Raw genomic sequence first — 20,906 nt, forward strand, 5'->3', positions numbered from 1 at the left:
CCCTCAGGCTTTAAAAACAAACAAACAATCTTTTCTAATTCATCTCTTCTTAAACGGCTTAAAGGTAGAGCTCCTAGTGCCGGATTGAAGAATAAAGCAGAGATGTGTTGGTGTCCCTGCTCCATAGCACCCTCTAGTGGCAGCAAACTATCCCTATAGGCCACTTCTCCGCATGTGAAGACTACATTTCCCAGGCCCCCTTGCTGCTGCCGGCCAAGTGACTTCTTCTCGACCAATGAGATGGAAGGTAAGTGGCAGCTACTGAGGAAGAGGCATTCTAAGAGACATCCTGAGTGGCCTTCAGCTCTCTAGTCTTTAATCTCCTTATTTAGTTATTGTTCATTTTTGTTCAGGCTTAATCTCTGGAAAAAAGATGGCTCTCATCCTGGGGGATATTATTTGGGGTTTCTCTCCAGGTTACTGTCTGTCAAACCTATTAACCCTTAGCCTGCCATCATGACCTCATCTATAATACCAGGGCAGTATTTCCAGCACCACCCCCTTCTCAACTAATTCTTGCCAAAGGCCAACAGCCTCAGCCTATTTCTGCACTCTTTGCTTTGCTATTTACAGCTGAGCCACTCCATAGCTTTGTAACCCGGAACCTAGTGTTTTTGTGTGTAATACTCTCTGGTATATGTCTTCACATGCATGCTTTTCCAAACACATAGTTCGGGAATAATTTCTTTCCCCAAACTCCTAGAGGGAAGATGTACTCGTGTATGTTAGGGGACAAAAAAATCAAAGCTTGTCAAAACAGGAGGTATCATGACATAAACTGAAATCGTTGCTGTCTTCACAGATTCCTGGTTTTTGTCTTGTGGCTGTTTCATACGGATGCCAAAGGATGTTATCATCAGATGGACTTTAGTGGCCTTTTTAACTTTTTTTTCTCCTCCATGTATACAAACACATATGTCATTAAGTTGGTTCCTTACTGACAACCTTCTACTTGTCCCTTTAGCTCACTCTCATGAGTTTCCTAGGTGTCATTCTAGCCAAATAATGATCATTGATCATCTTCCCTCCCCTTATTATTATTTTTTTTGAAAAAAAAAAAAAGATGGGTGGCATAATTTTCCATAGCTCCCCAAGTCCTGCTACCTCTGTCGCTAATGTGGGGGTATATCATTAGTGTGTTTTTCAGAATTCCATTTACACATATCCCACACTCTTTCATCTTTTTGACCACGGGTCCACCATGGTCATCCTTAAATTTCGCAATGCCTCTCGGTGAGAAGAAACAGCTACTGAGTCCCAGTGTGAACTGTAGGCCTATAAATGAGGCCCTTTGCCACATGGCTTGCCTATAACGAAGGTAAACTTTGGGCATCCCTGCCATAGGCTCTATAAGCACCTTGGATTTTCATTCCTCCTTCCCACCTTTACTTCTCTTTGCTCCCTGTGTTATTCCAGCTCTCCCCTCCCCTCTCTCCCACACACAGGTGTATTCTCGCCTCTCTTTTTTTTTTTTTTTTTGGGTCCGGTCGTGGGGCCTGAACTCTGGGCCTGGGCACTGTCCTTCAGCTCTTCAGCTCAAGGCTAGCGCTCTACCACTTGAGCCACAGCGCCACTTCCGGCTTTTTTCTTTTTGCTTATGTGGTGCTGAGGAATCAAACCCAGGGCCTTGAGCATGCAAGGCAAGCGCTCTACCACTGAGCCACCTTCCCAGCCCCTCGCCTCTCTTGATTACACAGCCCTCTTCTCCCTCTTTCCCCTCTCTCTTGGATGTAATCTGCTCTTGGCTTTTGTTCCTTACCCTAGGATCTCAGGCCCTCGGCCACCGCCTCCACGCCTCCACCAGGTGCTGAAAAACCCAACAACTACCCCAGGGCTGTTTGGTGCATGACCACCTGGGACCAAGATGGCCGCCCATGGTGTGGGAATTAGTGGTAGACAGACGTCCACCCACACAGGTCCTGGAGGGGGACCCCCTCCCCCTCCCCCGGGGAAGAACTGACCTCTGGTTGGTGGGGTACAGCTCCACTGTGATCACACCCAGGGCGTTCCAGGCTGCGATGCTGGTGCCACAGAACAGACATTGCCAGCCGATCATCGCAGACTCGCTGTTGCCGAAAAACAGGAAGAAGCAGCAGACGGCTGAGATCAGCATGGACCCCCCTGCAGAGGGAACGAAGGTTGACGGGGGGGTCTTGAGCAAGTCTGTCACCCCCAGGGACTAGCCCATCTCCCCACAGAGGTAAGCCTGAAGTGCCCGTGGCGGGGGGGGCGGGGGGGGGTGGGAGGGGCGGCCCAGGTGACACCTCTGGCGGCTCACCCATCATCTTCAGCCTCCCGACTCTGTCCATGAGCAGGGCAGAAATGATGTTCCCGGGCAACACGGACAGACTGCCCAGGAAGCTGACGAGGTAAATCAGGAAGTCGTTGTCTTCCTCGAAGTCCATGTGGCAGCCCTCCTTCTGCTCCAGGAAGGTGGTGTTGATGAAGCGGCAGTGGATGAACTTGTGCTTGTAGAGGTCTGCGGAGAGCAGGAGGGAAGCCTTTGGTTGGTGGGAGTTGGGGGGGGAGAGGAGGGCCGGAAGGAAGTCCTGCACACTGGTGATCACAGATCGGAGCGACACATGGCCAAGAGTGGATGACTGGAGATACCTCCAGAAGGATAACAACCTGCCACATCCCCACCCTAGGGAAGAGTGAGCCTCCCGTTAACTTGAGGGTCATTGCTAAGTCCTGGGTGGTGTTTGAACCCGCTGGGTGACACAGAGGATATCTGCGGCCAGCTCACTCAGCGCGAGGCTCCTTGGCTTCGGAACCCGTAAGACGGACATGGAGTCCAGAGTCACGGGAGATTTAACCTGAGCTTTTGCTTCTGTTTTATATATGATCGAAACTGAGGGGTAGCCGGGCACTGGTGGCTCACGCCTGTCATCCTGGCTACTCAGGGGGCTGAGATTGGAGGATCACAAGTTGAAGCCAGCCTGGGCAGGGAAGTCCGTGAGACTCTTATCTCCAATGAACCACCAGAAAACCGGAAGTGACACTGTGGGCTTAAGATGTTAGAGTGCTGGCCTTGAGCTGAAGAGCTCAGGAAGGGTTGAAGAGCTCAGGAACAGCACCCAGGCCCAGAATTCAAGCCCCACTTGACCAACCACAAAACAAGCAACCGAGAGGCAGATCAACTAAGTTCCTTGGTGAATTCTGTGCACCTAATGTAAGCCAACTCTGAGGCTAAAATCCATTTCTCCTCCCGAAGGCTCAGCACCGGTGTCTACCAATGCCTTCTTTTCCTGCAGCCCCTAGCTACATCCTGGTCACACCCACCCCGGTCACGTGCTCCTGGAACTGTGTGTGTTCTCACCTGTGTTATAAAAGAAGGTGGATTCGATGGTGCAGTTCTTGAAATAGGTATCCGTCGAGGTGACGTCTTCGAAATAACACTTGTCAAAATACGTGTCCTCAAAGAGGACGTGTTTAAAGTACATCTTTGTGAACCTGTGGGGACGGACCGCATATCCCTGGGTGAGTCATCCGACACAGTTTTTAAGAAAGGAGATTTGAACCCAGAGTGGAAACAAAAATTTAGAAAGGCGAGACCAAGAACCCTAAGATGACAGATTCCAGAGCATAACTTTCTAATGAAACCCGTTTCCCCGTCAGGCTCTGGGGTTTGCCAAGATGAGGCGGTGCAATCTCCCTCCCCGCCAGCAGATGGCGGCGCAGCTCAAGAAAAGAAGCAGAGAACATTTTTATGGAGTTTCCTTGCTTTGTTGTTTTTTGAAATCAGTGTCAATGGTTCCTCTCAGGCAGATAAAGCTGCGGACTGGCGCACGGCCCTGCTCGGGGAGGGTGGCGTCGCTTGTGATTTGTTATTGGAATTATTGTCACTGTCATTGCCATTATTAATTCCTTCATGTCACAACAGAGCCTGGCTGAACCCTGGGAGTCTGGTAGAGGGGGCTCCTCTCTCTCTCCCCCTATCCCTCTCCCTCCTCCTCCCCCTTTCCCTCTCCCTCTTCCTCCCCCTTTCCCTTCTCCTCCCCCTTCCCCTCCCCCTCTCCCTCCTTCTCTCTTTCTCTGTCTGTCTGTCTCTGTGCTCTGTGTCTGTGTCTGTGTCTCTCTCTGTCTCTCTGTCTCTGTCTCTGTCTCTGTCTCTCTCTCTCTCCACACTAAGTGGATGTCTAGCTATCTGCACATCCCTTTGTCTCCAAAGTCTGTTCTTAGAGCAAGGGCAGCATTTTCACTTTGGTATACTCAGAGCACCATTTCTGACTCTTGGGAGAGTGCTCAGAGCACTCACTGTCCAAAGAGCTATGCCCTCCTTGCCTGCCTTCTGTGACTGTAACCCTCTGTCCATCACTTCTACAGTCTGGGGGGGGGGAAATCTTTTTAAAGTGCTCAGAGGACAGAGCACCTGGGGGAAGCTGCCGTCCACTCCCTCCAGCCTTGGGTTTGTGTCTCCACAGTGGCCACTCTAGGTAGATTACAGGAACTCGGCCCTGTCTATGCAGTGTGTGTGGACATCTGGACATGGGGGGGAGGAGGGCAGATATTTGACATTGAGCTTCAGCATCTTAAAAAAAAAAAAAAAAAAAACTATCTGAAGTGAGGTGCTGGTGGCTCACACCTGTCATCCTAGCTACTCAGGAGGCTGAGATCTGAGAATCGCGGTTCAAAGCCAGCCCAAGCAGGAAAGTCCGTGAGATTCTTTTCTCCAGTGAACCACCAGAAAAACCGGAAATGGAGCTGTGGCTCAAAGTGGTGGAGCACTAGCCTGGAGCAGAAGCAGCTCAAAAACAGCACTCAGGCCCTGAGTTCAAGCCCGATAACCAACAAAACAAAACAAAAAGGCTAGCTGGAAATTTTGAGCACCATTTTTAATGAACTATCCTGAGTCCTACATGTTCCTCTCCAAGACAAAAGATCCAGAGCTAAGCCTTCTCCAACGGCCACATCTTTGTCGAGAGAACATTCTCCTTCGGGCCTGCACATTCTCAGCTCATACCACAGCGACCCTTCACACCTGCCGAGATCGGTGCAAGCCACGTAGGGCCGGGGCCTCCTCAGACCTGACCCACGCCAGACAGGTGCGGCTGGGGGAGGGGTGGGCGCGTGCCCCGGCCGTGGGAAGTCGGGGCACCGAGTCCACAGTGGTAAGTACGGAGTGGCTGGTGTCACGGACGTGGGGTCCTGGGGCCGGTGTTCCCGCCACCAGCCCGTGACCCGTGACCGTCTTCCCACTCCTCAGTCACAGCCCAGTGGGCCTGCGCAACACATTCCAGAAGACTCTGAGCTGCTCAGCGTCAGCAGCTGATGCACCTCAGAGTGACATCTCCACTGTGCTGCGGCTCAGACGGAGGGAGGACACGGAGAGGGACTTCCCTCCTAACACTAGGCAGCCAGTGTGCTCCCCGCACAGCCCTGGATGACCACAGAGCAGCGATCAACCCTACGAGATTCGTACCGGGTGAAAGGCCAGGGCTGTGGCATCCCAGCAGGGGGAACCTTCCAGAATCAAAGCAGTGTAGCTCGACAGGCAGGCCATAGGTTATTTCTGTCAGCAGTGAGAGCTGTTGGCTGCTAGTTTCTGGGTCCCCTGAGTAGCCTGTGCATGCACGCATACACACATGCACATGCACATGCATGCACACGCACACGCACACATGCACGCAACCTCGCAAGCCAGTGAGCTTGCTGACTTCACTTCTAGAAGGGAATAGAAACTTCTTGAATATGGCGGGGGCATGGGCATGGATGGCCTTGTGATCCTGCCCGCACAGTGATCAGGTTCTGGGGACACGTGGCCGGGTGACCGTCCTCAGGGGAATGGCTGCACCCTCCTCGGATGAAGCCGGGGTGGTGAGGGGCAGGAGGGTGACTGGGGGATCAGCCTCAGTCGCCCTGGATCGGACGGGTGTGCGAGGGGCCAGGCCAGCACCGTGAGTGTGCGCGTGCACGCTTACTTGTCGTTCACCAGCTTCCCGTGCTGGTGGATCTGGTTTTCCATGGTGAAGTTGATCGTGGCGCCGTACACATGCTCCCCGAAAAACACTTTCATCTTCGACTTGTATTCTTCATCTTGAAAGTAGCGGATCATGTCGGGAAACCAGACGGTCAGCCCGTAGTAACTGCAGCGGAGAGGACAGAGCATCTGAGCTGAGCCTCGAGATTCGGGAGGCGGGGGGGAGGGGGGGGGGAGGAGGGGCAGGGAGCACCCAGCTCGCTGTCAGTGCTGCGACTCCGTCTGTGATCAGAAAATCTAGCAAGACAGAACTCGGCAAATTCATAGGCGTAAGGACAAAATCATGACTGGCTCCACAGAGGCTAGGAAAGCACTACGAAATTCATTTCTGATTAAAAAGAAAAAAAACTCTAATAGATTATGGGCTCATAGACACTTTCTTAACACATAGGGAAAAAAATGAGATAGCTCAGCTCAAAAGCTAGAAGCTTAATGAATAAGGAAATATGATGCTAGGGACAAGACAAGACACCCAGTGGCACTACTAAAACTATGGCTATTTGCCTTCCTGCTGTAGATCTTGGCCAACTGGTTAAATAAGAGAGAAAACGGTGTGTGTGTGTGTGTGTGTGTGTGTGTGTGTGTGTGTGTGTGTGTGCATAGATAAGCATATAGATAAGTATATGTATTACCTATCTACATATCCTATATACATATATGTGAATGCAAAATCACAAAACAAAACTATTTCTGTTGGCAAATGATACTATTTTATGCCTGGAAAAAAAATACGTTCAGTCCTACCGATAATAAGAAAACTACAACTTAAAACCGTATTGTTCCCTTCTCAGCGATGAGCCTGTCCAAACCTCAAAGTCTTCTCTCTTGGTGAGACTGTAGGTTGTAGGTTGACAAGTGCTTTCCCTGAATTTCCTGTTCTTCCAGAGCGTTACTCTTCTGGGAACTGATCCATTGATGAGCCTGCCCCAATTCAGAGTGGCCTGCAAACAGGATTCCTCATTGTGGAAACTTCCTGCATTCTGGTGACAAGGCCCTGGCATAGGATAAGGCCCTGTGATATTTTACTGTAGGTCGCTAGGCAGTAGCCATAAAGAAGAATAAAGAAAACCCTGAGGGGGCCGGGCGCTGGTGGCTCACACCTGTCATCCCAGCTACTCAAGAGGCTGAGATCTGAGGATCACAGTTCAAAGCCAGCCCCGGCAGAGAAGTCTGTGGGACTCTTATCTCCACTTAACCACCAAAACCTGCAAGTGGCGCTGTGGCTCTAAGTGGTAGAGCACCAGCCTTGAGCAAAAAGAGCTCAGAGATAGTACCCAGATCCTGAGTTCAAATCCCACAATCAACAAAAAGAAAGAAAGACGGAAAGAAAGGAAAGAAAGGAAGGAAGGAATTCCTGTATTAGTCCACACACAGCTCCAGACTAGGTCATAGAATACAAAAAAGCAAATGCAAAGTATGTTCTTTTGAATAAGAAAAGGAGGAAGAAATAAATAAGCATATATAATTATTTGCTTGCACATCGCTGGAAGGACGCATAGAAAATCCACAACGATTACGTACAGGAGGCAGAAGGAAGTGGGGCGGGGGGGCAGAGGGTACAATGCTGATTGTTGCTCCAACATTGCAATCCATCACCTAGGCCAGGAAATGAAGTTACCCACGAATAAATAGAAATAAGGTGTTTTTCTTTAAAACAAAACCAAACCTGTCATCATCCAGTGTCGTTGGCTTTGAAAACAAACAAACATTCTCTCCTAGTTGGGCTGGGAGCATTTGAGGCGGGGCAGGGCCAGGCTTCCCTGGTAATGTCTCCATCTGAGTCTAGAAGGCCAGCACTCCAGGTGCTGACACTTGATGGTGACCCTCAATGAGTCCAGGAGACCACGATGTGGGCGCCCGAGTTGGGCAGAACTTACCTTAACGCCAAGGTGAACCAGACCACGGCCAGGATGAGGGTGTTCATTCTGAAGGGGCCCAGCACGCAGTACAGCGCGTTATCCCAGACCTGTGGCACGGATCAGAGAAGGGGGGTTGGAAGAGCTCATCTCTCGGATGGTCCCCAACAAGCTGAGGGCACAGACCCCTGCGTTTCTCCCTGACGCGGGCAGCTCTGACCCATGACCAAGGGAATTCATCTCCCCTCGCTGGCCGCTCTCCAGAGAGCGCGTACGATGATGTGACTGAAAGCGCCCTGAGTTAGGATGTCACAGCACTACCTTACGGAGAGTCGTGAGCTCTGCTCCTTGACTGTGGGCATGGGTGGGAATCTAAACGTTTACTGTCCATCCATCCTGAGCCCCATGCGGTCTCCCTAGACGGGTAGCTGCTCAGCTACCCCAACTCCCAGCAGCTGACTTATTCCCTGCCTCCAGGGTCCAGCTCCCTGGAGAAAAGGTATTTTCCCCCAGAAAAGAATCACCCTCTGGGCGCTGGTGGCTCACACCTGTCAGCCTAGCTACTCAGGAGGCTGAGATCTGAGGATCGCAGTTCAAAGCCAGCCCAGGCAGGAAAGTCTGTGAGACTCTAATCTCCAATGGTTGGAGACCAGCAGCAAACCAGAAGTGGTGCTGTGGCTCAAGTGGTAGAGCGCTCTCCTTGAGCCGAAGAGCTGAGGGACAGCGCCCAGGCCCAGAGTTCAGGCCTCATCACCGACACGGAAAAAAAAAATCACCCTCAGGTCTCTTAACGCTCCCTCCAAGAGCCATGGGTTTCACTCTCTCTTTTCTTTTCCTGTGGATTAAATGGATACTTCTAGAGAGAGGGGTATTGACTCAGACTAGTCAAACCCCCAGCCTTGGAAAAAAGCAGAGCAAAGAAAAGATACAGAGGTTTGAGAGTTTGCACCCCCGGGACAATATGGCCAGTTGGAGACACACATGGGCTGGAAGCGAACATCCCGAACCAGAGCTGTGTCCTCTGCATCGCAATCGTGCTGCCTTAAAAGCTGTGGCCTCTGTTCTCACCCACTAAGCCTTCCCACGCCAACCGCGCCACCTTCCACTGGACACACATCCCCCCACCCCCGACTGTACCTGCTTGAACGTGGTGGTGAACCTGACCAGCCAGCGCTGGTACCAAGTTCCTGTTGAACTTTGGATCTCGATGAATTCATCCATTTGCTTGGGTGTTTTGATGTGGGAAACCTGGAAAGCAAAAGAAAGATGTGGGGGGGAAATATATTTGTTTCTATTATCATTTTTCTAACGGACGCTACCTGAGGGAAAACCTAGAAAGACATCCATCGAGATGCAAGGAATAATCATGACAAAGTGACAGGAAGGAGAGACAGGACTGTGATGGAAGTATTGGAAGGATGATCTTCTTTGGGCACAGCGGCTGTTACAGGAAGCCGCGTGGTGGGAAAGGGCAGCTGGCGCACAGTGTGAACACCTTCCCGGGATTCCCCCGTGGCTCACACTCGGTGTGAACACCTTCCCGGGATTCCCCTGTGGCACACACTCAGTGTGAACACCTTCCCAGATCCCCCATGGCTCACACTCAGTGTGAACACCTTCCTGGTATTTCCCCATGGCACACAGTGTGAACACCTTCCCGGGGATCCCCGTGGCACACAGTGTGAACACCTTCCTGGGATTCCCCCATGGCACACAGTGTGAACACCTTCCCGGGATTCCCCCGTGGCTCACACTCGGTGTGAACACCTTCCCGGGATTCCCCTGTGGCACACACTCAGTGTGAATACCTTCCCAGATCCCCCATGGCTCACACTCAGTGTGAACACCTTCCCGGTATTTCCCCATGGCACACAGTGTGAACACCTTCCCGGGGATCCCCGTGGCACACAGTGTGAACACCTTCCCGGGATTCCCCCGTGGCTCACACTCAGTGTGAACACCTTCCCGGGATTCCCCCATGGCACTCAGTGTGAACACCTTCCCGGAATTCCCCCATGGCGCACACTCAGTGTGAATACCTTCCCAGGATTCCCCCGTGGCGCACACTCAGTGTGAACACCTTCCCGGGATTCCCTCGTGGCGCACACTCAGTGTGAACACCTTCCCGGGATTCCCCCATGGCACTCAGTGTGAATACCTTCCCGGGATTCCCCCGTGGCGCACACTCAGTGTGAACACCTTCCCAGGATTCCCTCGTGGCGCACACTCAGTGTGAACACCTTCCTGGGATTCCCCCGTGGCTCACACTCAGTGTGAACACCTTCCTGGGATTCCCCCATGGCACTCAGTGTGAACACCTTCCCGGGATTCCCCCGTGGCTCACACTCAGTGTGAACACCTTCCTGGGATTCCCCCATGGCACTCAGTGTGAACACCTTCCCGGGATTCCCCCATGGCGTGTACTCAGTGTGAACACCTTCCCAGGATTCCCCCATGGCACTCAGTGTGAACACCTTCCCGGGATTCCCCCATGGCGCACACTCAGTGTGAATACCTTCCCAGGATTCCCCCGTGGCGCACAGTGTGAACACTTTCCGGGGATCCCCGTGGCTCACACTCACCGTGAACACCTTCTCAGGGGTCCCCTTGGCCCTCATGTTGGTGTCGTGGACTTGTTTGAGAATCATCCAGGCCTCGTCATGCTTACCCATCTGGAAAAACCCAAGAATGACACAGGAGCCCCCAAGGGTGAAGTGTTCAATCTCATGTTCAATCTGGAAAACCCTACAGGCCCAGACAGGGTGCAACAGCCTTGAGTCTGGAAAGATCGGGTGTGGACCAGTGACCACATGAGGGCCTGAGAAGGATTAGGATGAGTCTCCACCTCCCGGCCGCCCGTCTTGGGTGAATAGCAAAGTCGCACCTTCCAGGCTGGATGGGCGGTGGGGTGAGGTCCTGCCCCTCGCAGTGATCACTTGGGAAAAGGGTAGGTGGGGGTGTGACTGGCTAGGGTGAAGTCGGCCCAGCACGGTGGACGGGGCCTCTAATCTCACCTCGAGCAGAAAGCGGGGGCTCTCGGGCATGAACTTCAAGGCCACCGCGGACACGGCACAGGGCAGCACACAGACGATAACGAACACCCTCCAGCTGTGGAAGTGGTAGCTGGTCCCCATGCTGAAGCCCCAGCCTGTGGAGAAGCAGATGGTTGGTGGCAAACAGTCTCTTCCTCAGGCAGAAGAGTAACCCAAAAAGCACTGAGGACAAATGTAGATCTTCCCTATGACCTAGCCATACCACACCTGGGCCTCCAGCCAGAGCATCATAAGCCAGGGTACCATAAAGACGCCCACACACCCATGTTCACTGCTGCACTACTCACAAGAGCCAAGTGGTGGAGATGGCCCAGGTGTCCTACAATAGATGAGTGGATCCGACAATGTGGTTCCCATACATACACTGGGAAGAGCCTGGGCTTTTGCAATCACATAGATAAAGGTTCAAGTCCTGGCATTATCACTTTGTTACCAGAATATCGAGTCTGAATGCAAGTGATGATTGCTCCACAGATTTTTTTTTTAACCTGTGAAAGCTCCTGTTAGCCCATAATAACTCACCTGCTTCTTAGGTAGATTTGATTTTTTTTTTCTTTAGAAATAGCTACATGAGGGGCTGGGAAGGTGGCTCAGTGGTAGAGTGCTTGCCTTGCATGCATGAGGCCCTGGGTTCGATTCCTCAGCACCACATAAGCAAAAAGCAAAAAGCCAGAAGTGGTGCTGTGGCTCAAGTGGTAGAGCACTAGCCTTGAGCTGAAGAGCTGAGGGACAGCGCCCAGGCCCATAGTTCAGGCCCCATGACCAGACCACCCAAAAAAAGTAGCTACCTGATATTTAGTGCTAAGGATGTTATATTAAAAAGATCAGAAAAAGAACTATATTTTTTTAAGACCAGGAGTATAAAATAGACTGACGACACTTGATGCATAAAAGACAAAACTGTATTGCTGGGTACCAGAGGCTCACATTTGTAATCCTAGCTACTGAAGACACTGATATCTGAGGATTGTGGTTCGAAGCCAGCCTGGGCAGGAAGGTCAATGAGACTCTTATTTCCAATTAACCACCAAAAAGCCAGAAGTGGATCTGTGACTCAAGTGGTAAAATGCTAGCCTTCAACAAAAGAGCTCAGGGACAGTGCTCAAGCTCTGAGTTCAAGTCTCGGCACTCATTCTCACATGCACATGAGTACACACACACACACACACACACACACACACACACACACACACACAGGGGTAAAACTATGTAAACACTGAGTTCTAATTTTAGAGGGTAGTAATGATTTGGAGATAAAATTCCCAATTCCTTTCCTTAGAAAACATGCTGAGCATGATGGCTCATACCTGTGATCCTAGCTACTCACAAGCTTGAGATCTGAGGAACAAGGTTCAAAGCCAGCCAGGGCAGAAAAAGTCCATGAGATTCTAATCTCCAATTAACTAGCAAAAAGCCAGAAATGGAGGTTTGTTGCAAGAGGTAGAGTGCCAATCTTGAGCAGAAAAAAGCTTCTCAAGAGTAAAAGTCCCTGAGTGCTAGCCCAAGTTCTGGCATACACACACACAAAAATATATATATGATAGATAGATAGACAGACAGATAGACAGACATAATTCATGGATAGATAGATCGATAGGTAGATACTTATATGTTGGGAGCCGACAGTAAAGTTTAAAGGTCATCTTGACCCTGGTGCTCACTTGAAGGCATGTACAAGGAGCTGGCTTTCTTGAAAAACACCAGGTGCCCGGGATTGCTCTGCTATGTCTGCAGAGTTTGTTTTACTTTCTACCAGCTGACCTTGTCCTGTTTTTACTGCACTCTGTTTTTACTGAAATTTTCCTTGTTTTTCTGGACTATTGTAACCTTATGTTACCTCTTGACTTCTAATAGTATATATTAGGGAAAGTTAAAAATAAACGCTGCAGTCTTGAGCTGCAGACCTCCCGACCCCATCCTTTGTCTTATTTTTCTCGTCCTCGCCCCCTAATTCAGGATTCCCTTTTGTTGCCAGCAGGCTCCGGCACATATATACATATAGACAGACAGATAGATAAACAGATAATGAACAGAAAAAAGGTAGCTGGAAGGATGGATAGATGGATAGATCGGTGGGTGGATGGATAGACAGATAGATAGACAGACAGACAGATAAGGTTGGCTGCTCATTTTGTGTAACTACCTCTGTGACACAACTTACCCTACCGGCAGGTGACCCTAGCCAGTATCCAGGGTTCCTACCACTGTTTCCTTCTCTGTCTCTGTGGGGAAGGGATCGGACAGAGGAGGCAGAGCGCCACGGGGACGTGGCGACTCGGGCATGGTCTGCCGCAACAGTGGCACCGACTCATTCCGAGTCTGTCTGTTGGCACAGCGTGGTGCAGTGCCATCTCACTGGGGTTTGTTTCCTCCTTTTAATTTTAATTAAAAAGCCTTGCCTGCTTTCAGGGGACAACTCGGAAGAGAGATTTTTTAAAAAACACAAAACAATAGCATTATTTACACATCCTCAGCTCGTGTCCAAAATCTGTTCTGGCCTCATTAGAAATAAATCATCAGAAAACACCCAACAGCCAAACACGGCATAACCGGGGAAGACTGAGCAGCAGAAGGAAGCACCCTGCCCTGGAAAGACATTTTTTTTCAGTCTTTATAATGATATGCACACAGTATCCAGAATCCACTATTCCCTCATGCTTCTGTGGTTTTTATGGTAATTTCAGTAACCTGCCTTTAGTGTGTTCATTACACACATCTTTGGGGCCTCAAATTGAATACAATTAAATGGTAAACTGCCCCCAAATATTTGGAACGATACTGATTCGGAGGCAGAAATCGTCCTGTGACAGTTAGCTTGCCCTACTTGTAAGGCCGAACACCACACACACCAGCCACAAGGAGAATGAATCTTCCAGAGTAGAACATCTTTTTGTTGTGTTTTTTTTTTTTTTCCCTGGGCCATGCCCATGAGTGTCTGGGAAAGCCTTCTGAGCTTTGCGGCTTTCCCTCTCCACGAGTCATCTCAATGCCTGATGCCAACATCTCCCCTCATCCATTCCTACAAAAGCAACCAAAGAGGTGGCCCGGACCGTCCACACACGCACACAGGCACATACACACACAGCAAACCCCTTCCCGCACTGCCCTCACGTGGGTTAGAGGGGCAGTGTCTTAGCTAGAAATGTCATCGACTGTCTGCTGTGCTGTGAATAAAACAGTTTTGTGCTGGTAAAAAGTAAATAAATAAGTAAGGCTTAAATTATTGCCCTTATTATAATATAGCCTAGCCCACCAGATTTCTAGAATGGGTTTCCACCAAACCAATGCCTGTTTTGATTAATGTTCTGTTTGAACATAGAGTATAAAAGTCACTGATTTCATACGGGAAAGTGTATGAAAAATGTGCCAGATAGACAGACAGATAGACAGGTATAGATAGATAGACAGACAGACAGATAGTAGATAGATAACAGATAAATAGACTGGTAAAAGATAGATCGATAGATAGATAGATAGATAGATAGATAGATAGATAGATAGATAGATAGATAGATAGATAGATAGATAGATAGATAGATAGATAGATAGATAGAAAGATAGAAAGATAGATAGATGGATGCTTGGAAGTACCCCACATAAAGAAGAGGAAGAAGAAGAAGAAGAAGAAGAAGAGGAGGAGGAGGAGGAGGAGGAGGAGGTGGTGGAGGAGGAGGAGGAGGAGGAGGAGGAGGAGGAGGAGGAGGAGGAGGAGGAGGAGGAGGAGGAGGAATTTGTTTTTTACAAAACAAATAGGAAAACATTTTGTCCACCTGGGATAAAACGTTTATAACGCCTCCACCAGCCATGGCGGTGCACACTGGTAATCAACGAGGAAGATGAGGAAAGAGGATCACAAGTTCCAGACCAGCTGGGGCTACCCCTTTAGCTCGGCTCCAGGGGCTCACGTCTGTAATCCTAACTATTCAAGAGGTTGTGATCTGAAGATCACAGTTCAAAGCCACCCCAGGCAGGAAAGTCTATGAGACTCTTATCTCCAGGTAACCACCTGAAAACTGGGAGTGGAGCTGTGGCTCAAGTGGTAGAGCACTAGCTTTGAGCAAAAAAATTTAGGGACAGCTCCCAGGCCCTGAGTTCAAGCCTCACAACCAACAGGAATAAAAACAATTCACTACCTCTAGGATTTGAAAACCTACTGGATTTCTCAGCCAGCGAAAGGAAAAATGACTAGGACTAGTGAAGTAATGCACTGAGCTGTTTTCCAGCTACTTCTATCACTAGCCAGTTCTCTGTAACATTTCATACAAAATTGCAAGCTCCTAATAGCAATTGTTTCCTCCATCCAAATCCATGTTTTAAAGTCCCATGAACTATGCTGCTGGTTATAAGATCTTGGAAAATCCTCCCCTTGCACACACAATTCTTGGTAAACTATTTCCTGTGTTAACCAAACCCAGATGTGTTAACACTAAGAAGCTATTTCCACTGGTTTTGTGTGTGTGTGTGTGTGTGTGTGTGTGTGTGTGTGTGTGTGTGTGTGTTTATTGGTTGGTTGGTGGTGCTCAGGTTTGAACCCAGGGCCAGGGCCTTGCTTTTTTTTTTTTTTTTTAAGGCAGGTGCTCTATTGAGCATTGACATCATGAATGGGTGTGTAACGTTCGATGGTTTTGTAGGACAATGACAGTGATACACGGGAGCTGTACGTGAATACAGCAACAAGACGAAGGTGCTGGGCTCTTTGAAGCCAGGGTCTCACCGTAGTGGGGAATGATACTCCAGGCCATGGCCGATGCGTAAAGACCCCCAGCCATCCAGAAGATTCCCAGCCAGCTGAGGTGTTCTCCTCGCTTCTCCCGAGACAAGAATTCAGAAAAATAAGCAAAAACAATGGGCAGGGAACCTCCAATCCTGCAGAGAGAAAAAGCCCAGAAAGAATCAAATTAGATACTAAAAATGCTTATGGCAAAAAAAAAAAAAAATTGATCATGCACAGTTTTGCAGCTGAACAGAGCTGTTTACCCTGTGTGGGGTGGAAGGAAAATAGAGAATCCTTTTATTGGTGGTGGTGGTGGTGGTCGTGGAGCTTGAACTCAGGGCCTGGGCGCCGTCCCTGGTTCTTTTGCTCAAGGCTAGCACTCTACCACTTTGAGCCACAGTGCCACTTCCAGCTATCTGGTGGTTCACTGGAGATAAAGAGTCTCACGGACTTTCCTGCCCAGGCTGACTTTGAACCACAATCCCCAGATCTCAGCTTCCTGAGTAGCCAGGATGACGGGCATGAGCCACCAGCGCTCAGCCTAATAGACAATCTTGAGAGCCAAAATACTCAGTCTAAGGTTTCAGGAAAGAGCACACACACACACATCAGGAGTACCAGGACAGATGGACTTGAGCTAGGGCAGATGGACCAGGACGTATTCTAGTTCAGGACACTGTGAGAGGGCAGTTCAAGGTCACTGAGTCATACCCTATGCCCGAGATGAGTCTGCAGAAGAGGAAGGCTCCGTAGCCCTGCACAAAGGAGGAGAGGGAGGCGAAGCAGGCGTTGATGGCCAGAGACATGCTGAGGACTCTCTTCCTCCCCAGCTTATCAGCCAGGCCCCCCAGGACGAAGGCCCCCGCCATCATTCCTAAGTAGACTATCAGCCCTGTGAAGAGGGGACACAGAGGGACAGATGGGAGAGAGATGACCTGGTATTAGTCACATCGGAGGTTTAAAAGATCTATTACTCCATCTGTTTTTAACCCACCCTAGAAAGTCCATGTCATAGAGGTAGAAAACAGAAGGTGATACACTATCCATGGCAAATTAGTAGTTACAACTTTTGATACATGTAGCCTCACCAGTTTTCCCTAGACACACACACGCCAACACAGATCAACTGAAATTGGATAGACCTACCGTTCTTAAAGACTTATAGATGAGTAACTCACAGACAGTCCTTGAACTACAAAAAGTTCTGCCCCGGAGAGAGATGTTGAAAGAGAAGATTTCTGGGGTGAATTGCAGCCACAGACATACAGGGACAAGGAAAGGGAGACCACGATATAACAGAAAAAGAGTGAAAGCTAATGGGACTGGATGTCTTACTGAACAGTGATGGAAAACCCAGCTATAATCAAGGTCCAGACCTTGCAGCAAAATGGATGTGAGAGAGCCCTTCTGCATGTATGTGGGGGTACTCAGTGTCCCCAACACCATTTATTGGGGGGAGGGGACTACATCTGTATCAAGGATTAATTGACTATAAATTTAAGATCTAGTTCAGATTCTTTATTCTGTTCCATCATCTATATATATTTTAATTCATTTATTGTTATTGTAAAGGTGATGTACAGAGGGTTACGGTTACGTAACTCAGACAAAGAGTGCATTTCTTTTGAACAATGTCACCCCTTCCTTCATGCTCTCCTAGTTTTTCCTTCCCCTCCCCACCCACAAGTTGTATAGTTCATTTTCAACACAGTATCCAGTGAGTATCGCTGCTTTATTTGTTCACCCTTTGTCCCTCCATTTCTGCGCCCCTCCCTTTATCCTCCTAAAGACAGATAAATGAACAAACAAGACAAGAGGGAATGAAAACAAAAACAGAAACAAAGAGAAAAAAAAAACTTTGTTTCCATTTTCAAACACAAACAAGGTCACACAAAAGTACCAGCACAACTATGTTCATTGCAGCATTAGTTACCATAGCCAAGGTATGGAATCAACCCAGATGCCCCTCAGTGGATAAATGGACCAAGAAAATGTGGTATACATACACAATGGAATTCTACTCATCCACTGGAAAGAATCTTTTTTTTTTTTGTCGGTCATGGGCTTGAACTCTGGGCCTGGGTGCTGTCCCTCAGCTCTTCAGCTCAAGGCCAGCGATCTACCACCTGATCTACAGAACCACTTCCGGTTTTCTGGTGGTTTATTGGAGATAGGAGTCTCACAGACTTTCCTGCCCAGACTGGCTTTGAACCATAACCCTCAGATCTCAGCCTCCTGAGTAGCTAGGATTACAGGCGTGAGCCACCAGCGCCTGGCCTGGAAAGAATCTTATTGTACCATTCATAAGAAAATGGAAATACTTGGAAAAAATTATATTAAGCAAAATAAGCCAGACCCAAAGAAACATAGGTTGCATGGTTTCCTTCATTTGTGGTGACTATAACGTGCCTATAAATCTACAAGAAAACACACTGGATAGTTAAAAAAAAAAAAATACACTGGGACATGATAAATTATACAGGTCTTTAGATCTTCATACCGCGAGACCAAAGGAGGATATTCTTAGGAAAGGATCACATAGGTACAAAAGCTAAGTGCATCTGGCCATATAAAATAATATTTATCAAAATGAACTCCTGTATGTATACATTTTTACACTAGTACCATCAAAGTGTTTTGCTGTATTTATCTTTCAACTTGGTCTGGTTGAGGGGGAGCTGGTTATTGTTTTGGTTTTAATTTTTTTTTCCGCTGAGAATTTTTTTTATTATCCTTAAATAGTTGTAAGGAGCGGCCATTTAACAAAGCAGTTTATGAATACAATAGCATATTTTAATTATGCAAAGGGGTTTCACAGAAACACTTCCAAGCCTATAGAAGATATTATATTACATATTACATCATATATTATATATCATATATAATGTCTGATGTATATAATGTACTTAGATCATATGCACCCCTCTATTCTCTTATTTTCCTTTCCCCTTTTTATTTGTATTTTTCACAATTTTAATGGGCTTCATTATTCTTGTTTCTCAGCTGCAGACAATTAACTCTGACCATGCAGACGCCCCATCCCCCCCTCCTTTCGTCCTCTCTAGCTTTGAACTGCATTTGAAAATCAGGTATAAAACTGATGGCCTCAGCCTTGTTCTTTGAGCTCAAGATTGCACTGTTGGATGTCTTTGGTGTCCCCTACAGGTTTTAGGATTTTTTTTTCTATTTCTGTTTTTTAAAAAATTCCATTGGAATTATGATTGGGGTTGCATTACACATCAGATGAACCTGGGTACTAGGAAAACCTCAAAATATTAATTCTTCCAGTACAGACTCTAATTATGTCTCCTTCCATTTCCTTCGTCCAAGTTCTATAGTTCTCAACATATAGATCCTTCGTTTCCTTGGATATAATCCCTGCATTTTTTTTATGCTACTGTAAATGGCATCATTTTCTTGATTTATTTTTCAGACTAAGATTTAGAAGCACTACTGACTTTTGCATGGACTCTCCTCCTCGGTTGTCATTTGAAAACGCAAGTCCAGTTAGACTACTGATAGTTTTGAACCAAACTAAAATGGCTTCTAGGCCACCAACGAATGAGCACTGTATCAGGGGTGAGGCATTTGTTTACTTCCAGAGCAGAGCTCTGCCAGCTGCTCCCTGCCAGGCTCTGCAGAGACGGGGTGCCAGGGGGAAGTCCCGAGGGTGGAGAAGGACGGAAGCCTGGCACCACGCTGCAGGTAACCTCTTCTCTGAGGCACCAGCAGCCCTCTGCCAGGGCATCCGCTGAATGCAAACAGCAGACACCGTGGCACCGACCCCATCCTCCCTCACCAGCGTGGTGCCAACCATGGTGCCCTCTTCTGAGATTGGCATTACAGCTCTATCTGCGACCTGTAAACCCTTCCCACCCCTCTGTTTCTCTTTGTCGCTCTAATGCTACTGCCACTCCCTGCTGTCATTACTGCAGTAATGCTGCTCATTTTGATGGTGTCACTGGGGTTTTGAACTCAGGATCTCACGCTTGCTGGGTTATTTCAGCCATAGCTCTAGCCCAGCCGTACAGATGAGTCAAAAAAAAAAAAGCCAAAACTTATTTAACCGGTTAATTTTATATCAAAGAATCTCTCAAGTAACTGGTAGAATTTCTGTCTCCTGATGATTCCCACTGATCTAGACACATAGGTAAATTGAGAAATCTTAGACATGAGGCATTGAATTCAATCTCTCAGCTTTACCAAATGAAGAGGTTGGTCCACAAAATGATCAGTGATTTTCCCCGCCCCTCAAACCCCCCAACCATGGAGGAGGACTAGCTGTTGCTGCATCCCTGGTCACCTGTCTCCCTGCTATTTACAAGCCAACCTCCCGGTCCAGGGGAATGAAGGGACCAGAGAAACAAGAGGAGCCTCTTCCGTGCTGGGTTTGGAGGCTGGGAAAGGAGCAGTGGAAGAAAAACGAGCCAATCCACCAGGGAAGCGACACATGAAATTCACGATGCCTCACAACTGGCTGAGCTATGAAACTCATTTGAAATCTGTCTCTAGCAGAAGAAATTAAGACAATAAACTTGGAAAAACAAGAGCGCAGCGGAGTGATCGAAAATGACTTCAGCATGAAGCAGAGGAGGGACTCGTTAGAAAGCCAGGAACTCGGTCACCCTTCGTGTCTGCTCCACAGGCTGAGTTGGCCATACTAGGCCCCACCCCCAACCCCTCCATGCCCTGAACTATGTAGGAAAATTAATGGTTGCTACCTGCAAAGCAGAGGGGACAGGAGAAATGAAAAGACTGCCCATCCCGATTTGATCATTACGTATCATAGGCCTATAACCAATCATATGGTAGGAATAATTATTATGTGTTGATTAACAAAATGTAAGGGAAAATATTCAGCCTTTTAAATAGCTAAAACAAAAGGAAGGCTCCACATCTGTGGGCTATAGTTTGCAGATCCCCTTTTCCAAGCGAACTCTGAGCCTCCTGTTCATCTTTCCTGGCCTCCACAACTCAGACCTCTCTCTGCTGTTGGAGATCTGATTGTCCGGTGCTTGTCAAATTCCTGTAACTGTCAGCTTCTGAAGGAGGAGGGGGAGGAAGAGGAAGAAGAGGAGGAAGAAGGGGAGGAGGAGGAAGAGGAGGAGGTGGGTGATTGGAGGAGACAGGAAGGGAGGAAGGAGGAGAAGGGAGGGGAGGAGGAAGAAGAGGCAAGAGAGGAAGAGAAAGGACCGTGCGGGCTCTGTGTCATCGAGTTCCCCATCATGCCTTGCACTCAGCATAGATGTTCACATAGTAGCTGCTCTACTAATGTTAGTCCAATAAATCAGACAGAATAAAAA

The 20,906-nt window shown here is 48.4% G+C and overlaps 1 protein-coding gene across 1 annotated transcript in view; it reads right to left on the reverse strand.

Moving 5' to 3' along the window:
- The window catches only part of Sv2b (synaptic vesicle glycoprotein 2B), a 28,365-nt gene that overhangs the window by 1,185 nt on the left and 6,274 nt on the right, over positions 1-20,906 (reverse strand). The window contains exons 2-11 of the mRNA XM_042698544.1: positions 16,315-16,495; positions 15,604-15,755; positions 10,851-10,984; positions 10,419-10,508; positions 8,974-9,084; positions 7,858-7,946; positions 5,922-6,086; positions 3,320-3,453; positions 2,279-2,479; positions 1,962-2,121 (exon numbers count right to left, since the gene is read on the reverse strand). Coding sequence (XP_042554478.1) covers positions 1,962-2,121; positions 2,279-2,479; positions 3,320-3,453; positions 5,922-6,086; positions 7,858-7,946; positions 8,974-9,084; positions 10,419-10,508; positions 10,851-10,984; positions 15,604-15,755; positions 16,315-16,495 — 1,417 coding nt within the window. The remainder of the gene's footprint in view (positions 1-1,961; positions 2,122-2,278; positions 2,480-3,319; positions 3,454-5,921; positions 6,087-7,857; positions 7,947-8,973; positions 9,085-10,418; positions 10,509-10,850; positions 10,985-15,603; positions 15,756-16,314; positions 16,496-20,906) is intronic.

This window comes from Dipodomys spectabilis, unplaced genomic scaffold (assembly GCF_019054845.1).
Source record: "Dipodomys spectabilis isolate Male_0828 unplaced genomic scaffold, ASM1905484v1 ptg000233l, whole genome shotgun sequence".
In the NCBI taxonomy this organism is placed as follows: domain Eukaryota; kingdom Metazoa; phylum Chordata; class Mammalia; order Rodentia; family Heteromyidae; genus Dipodomys; species Dipodomys spectabilis.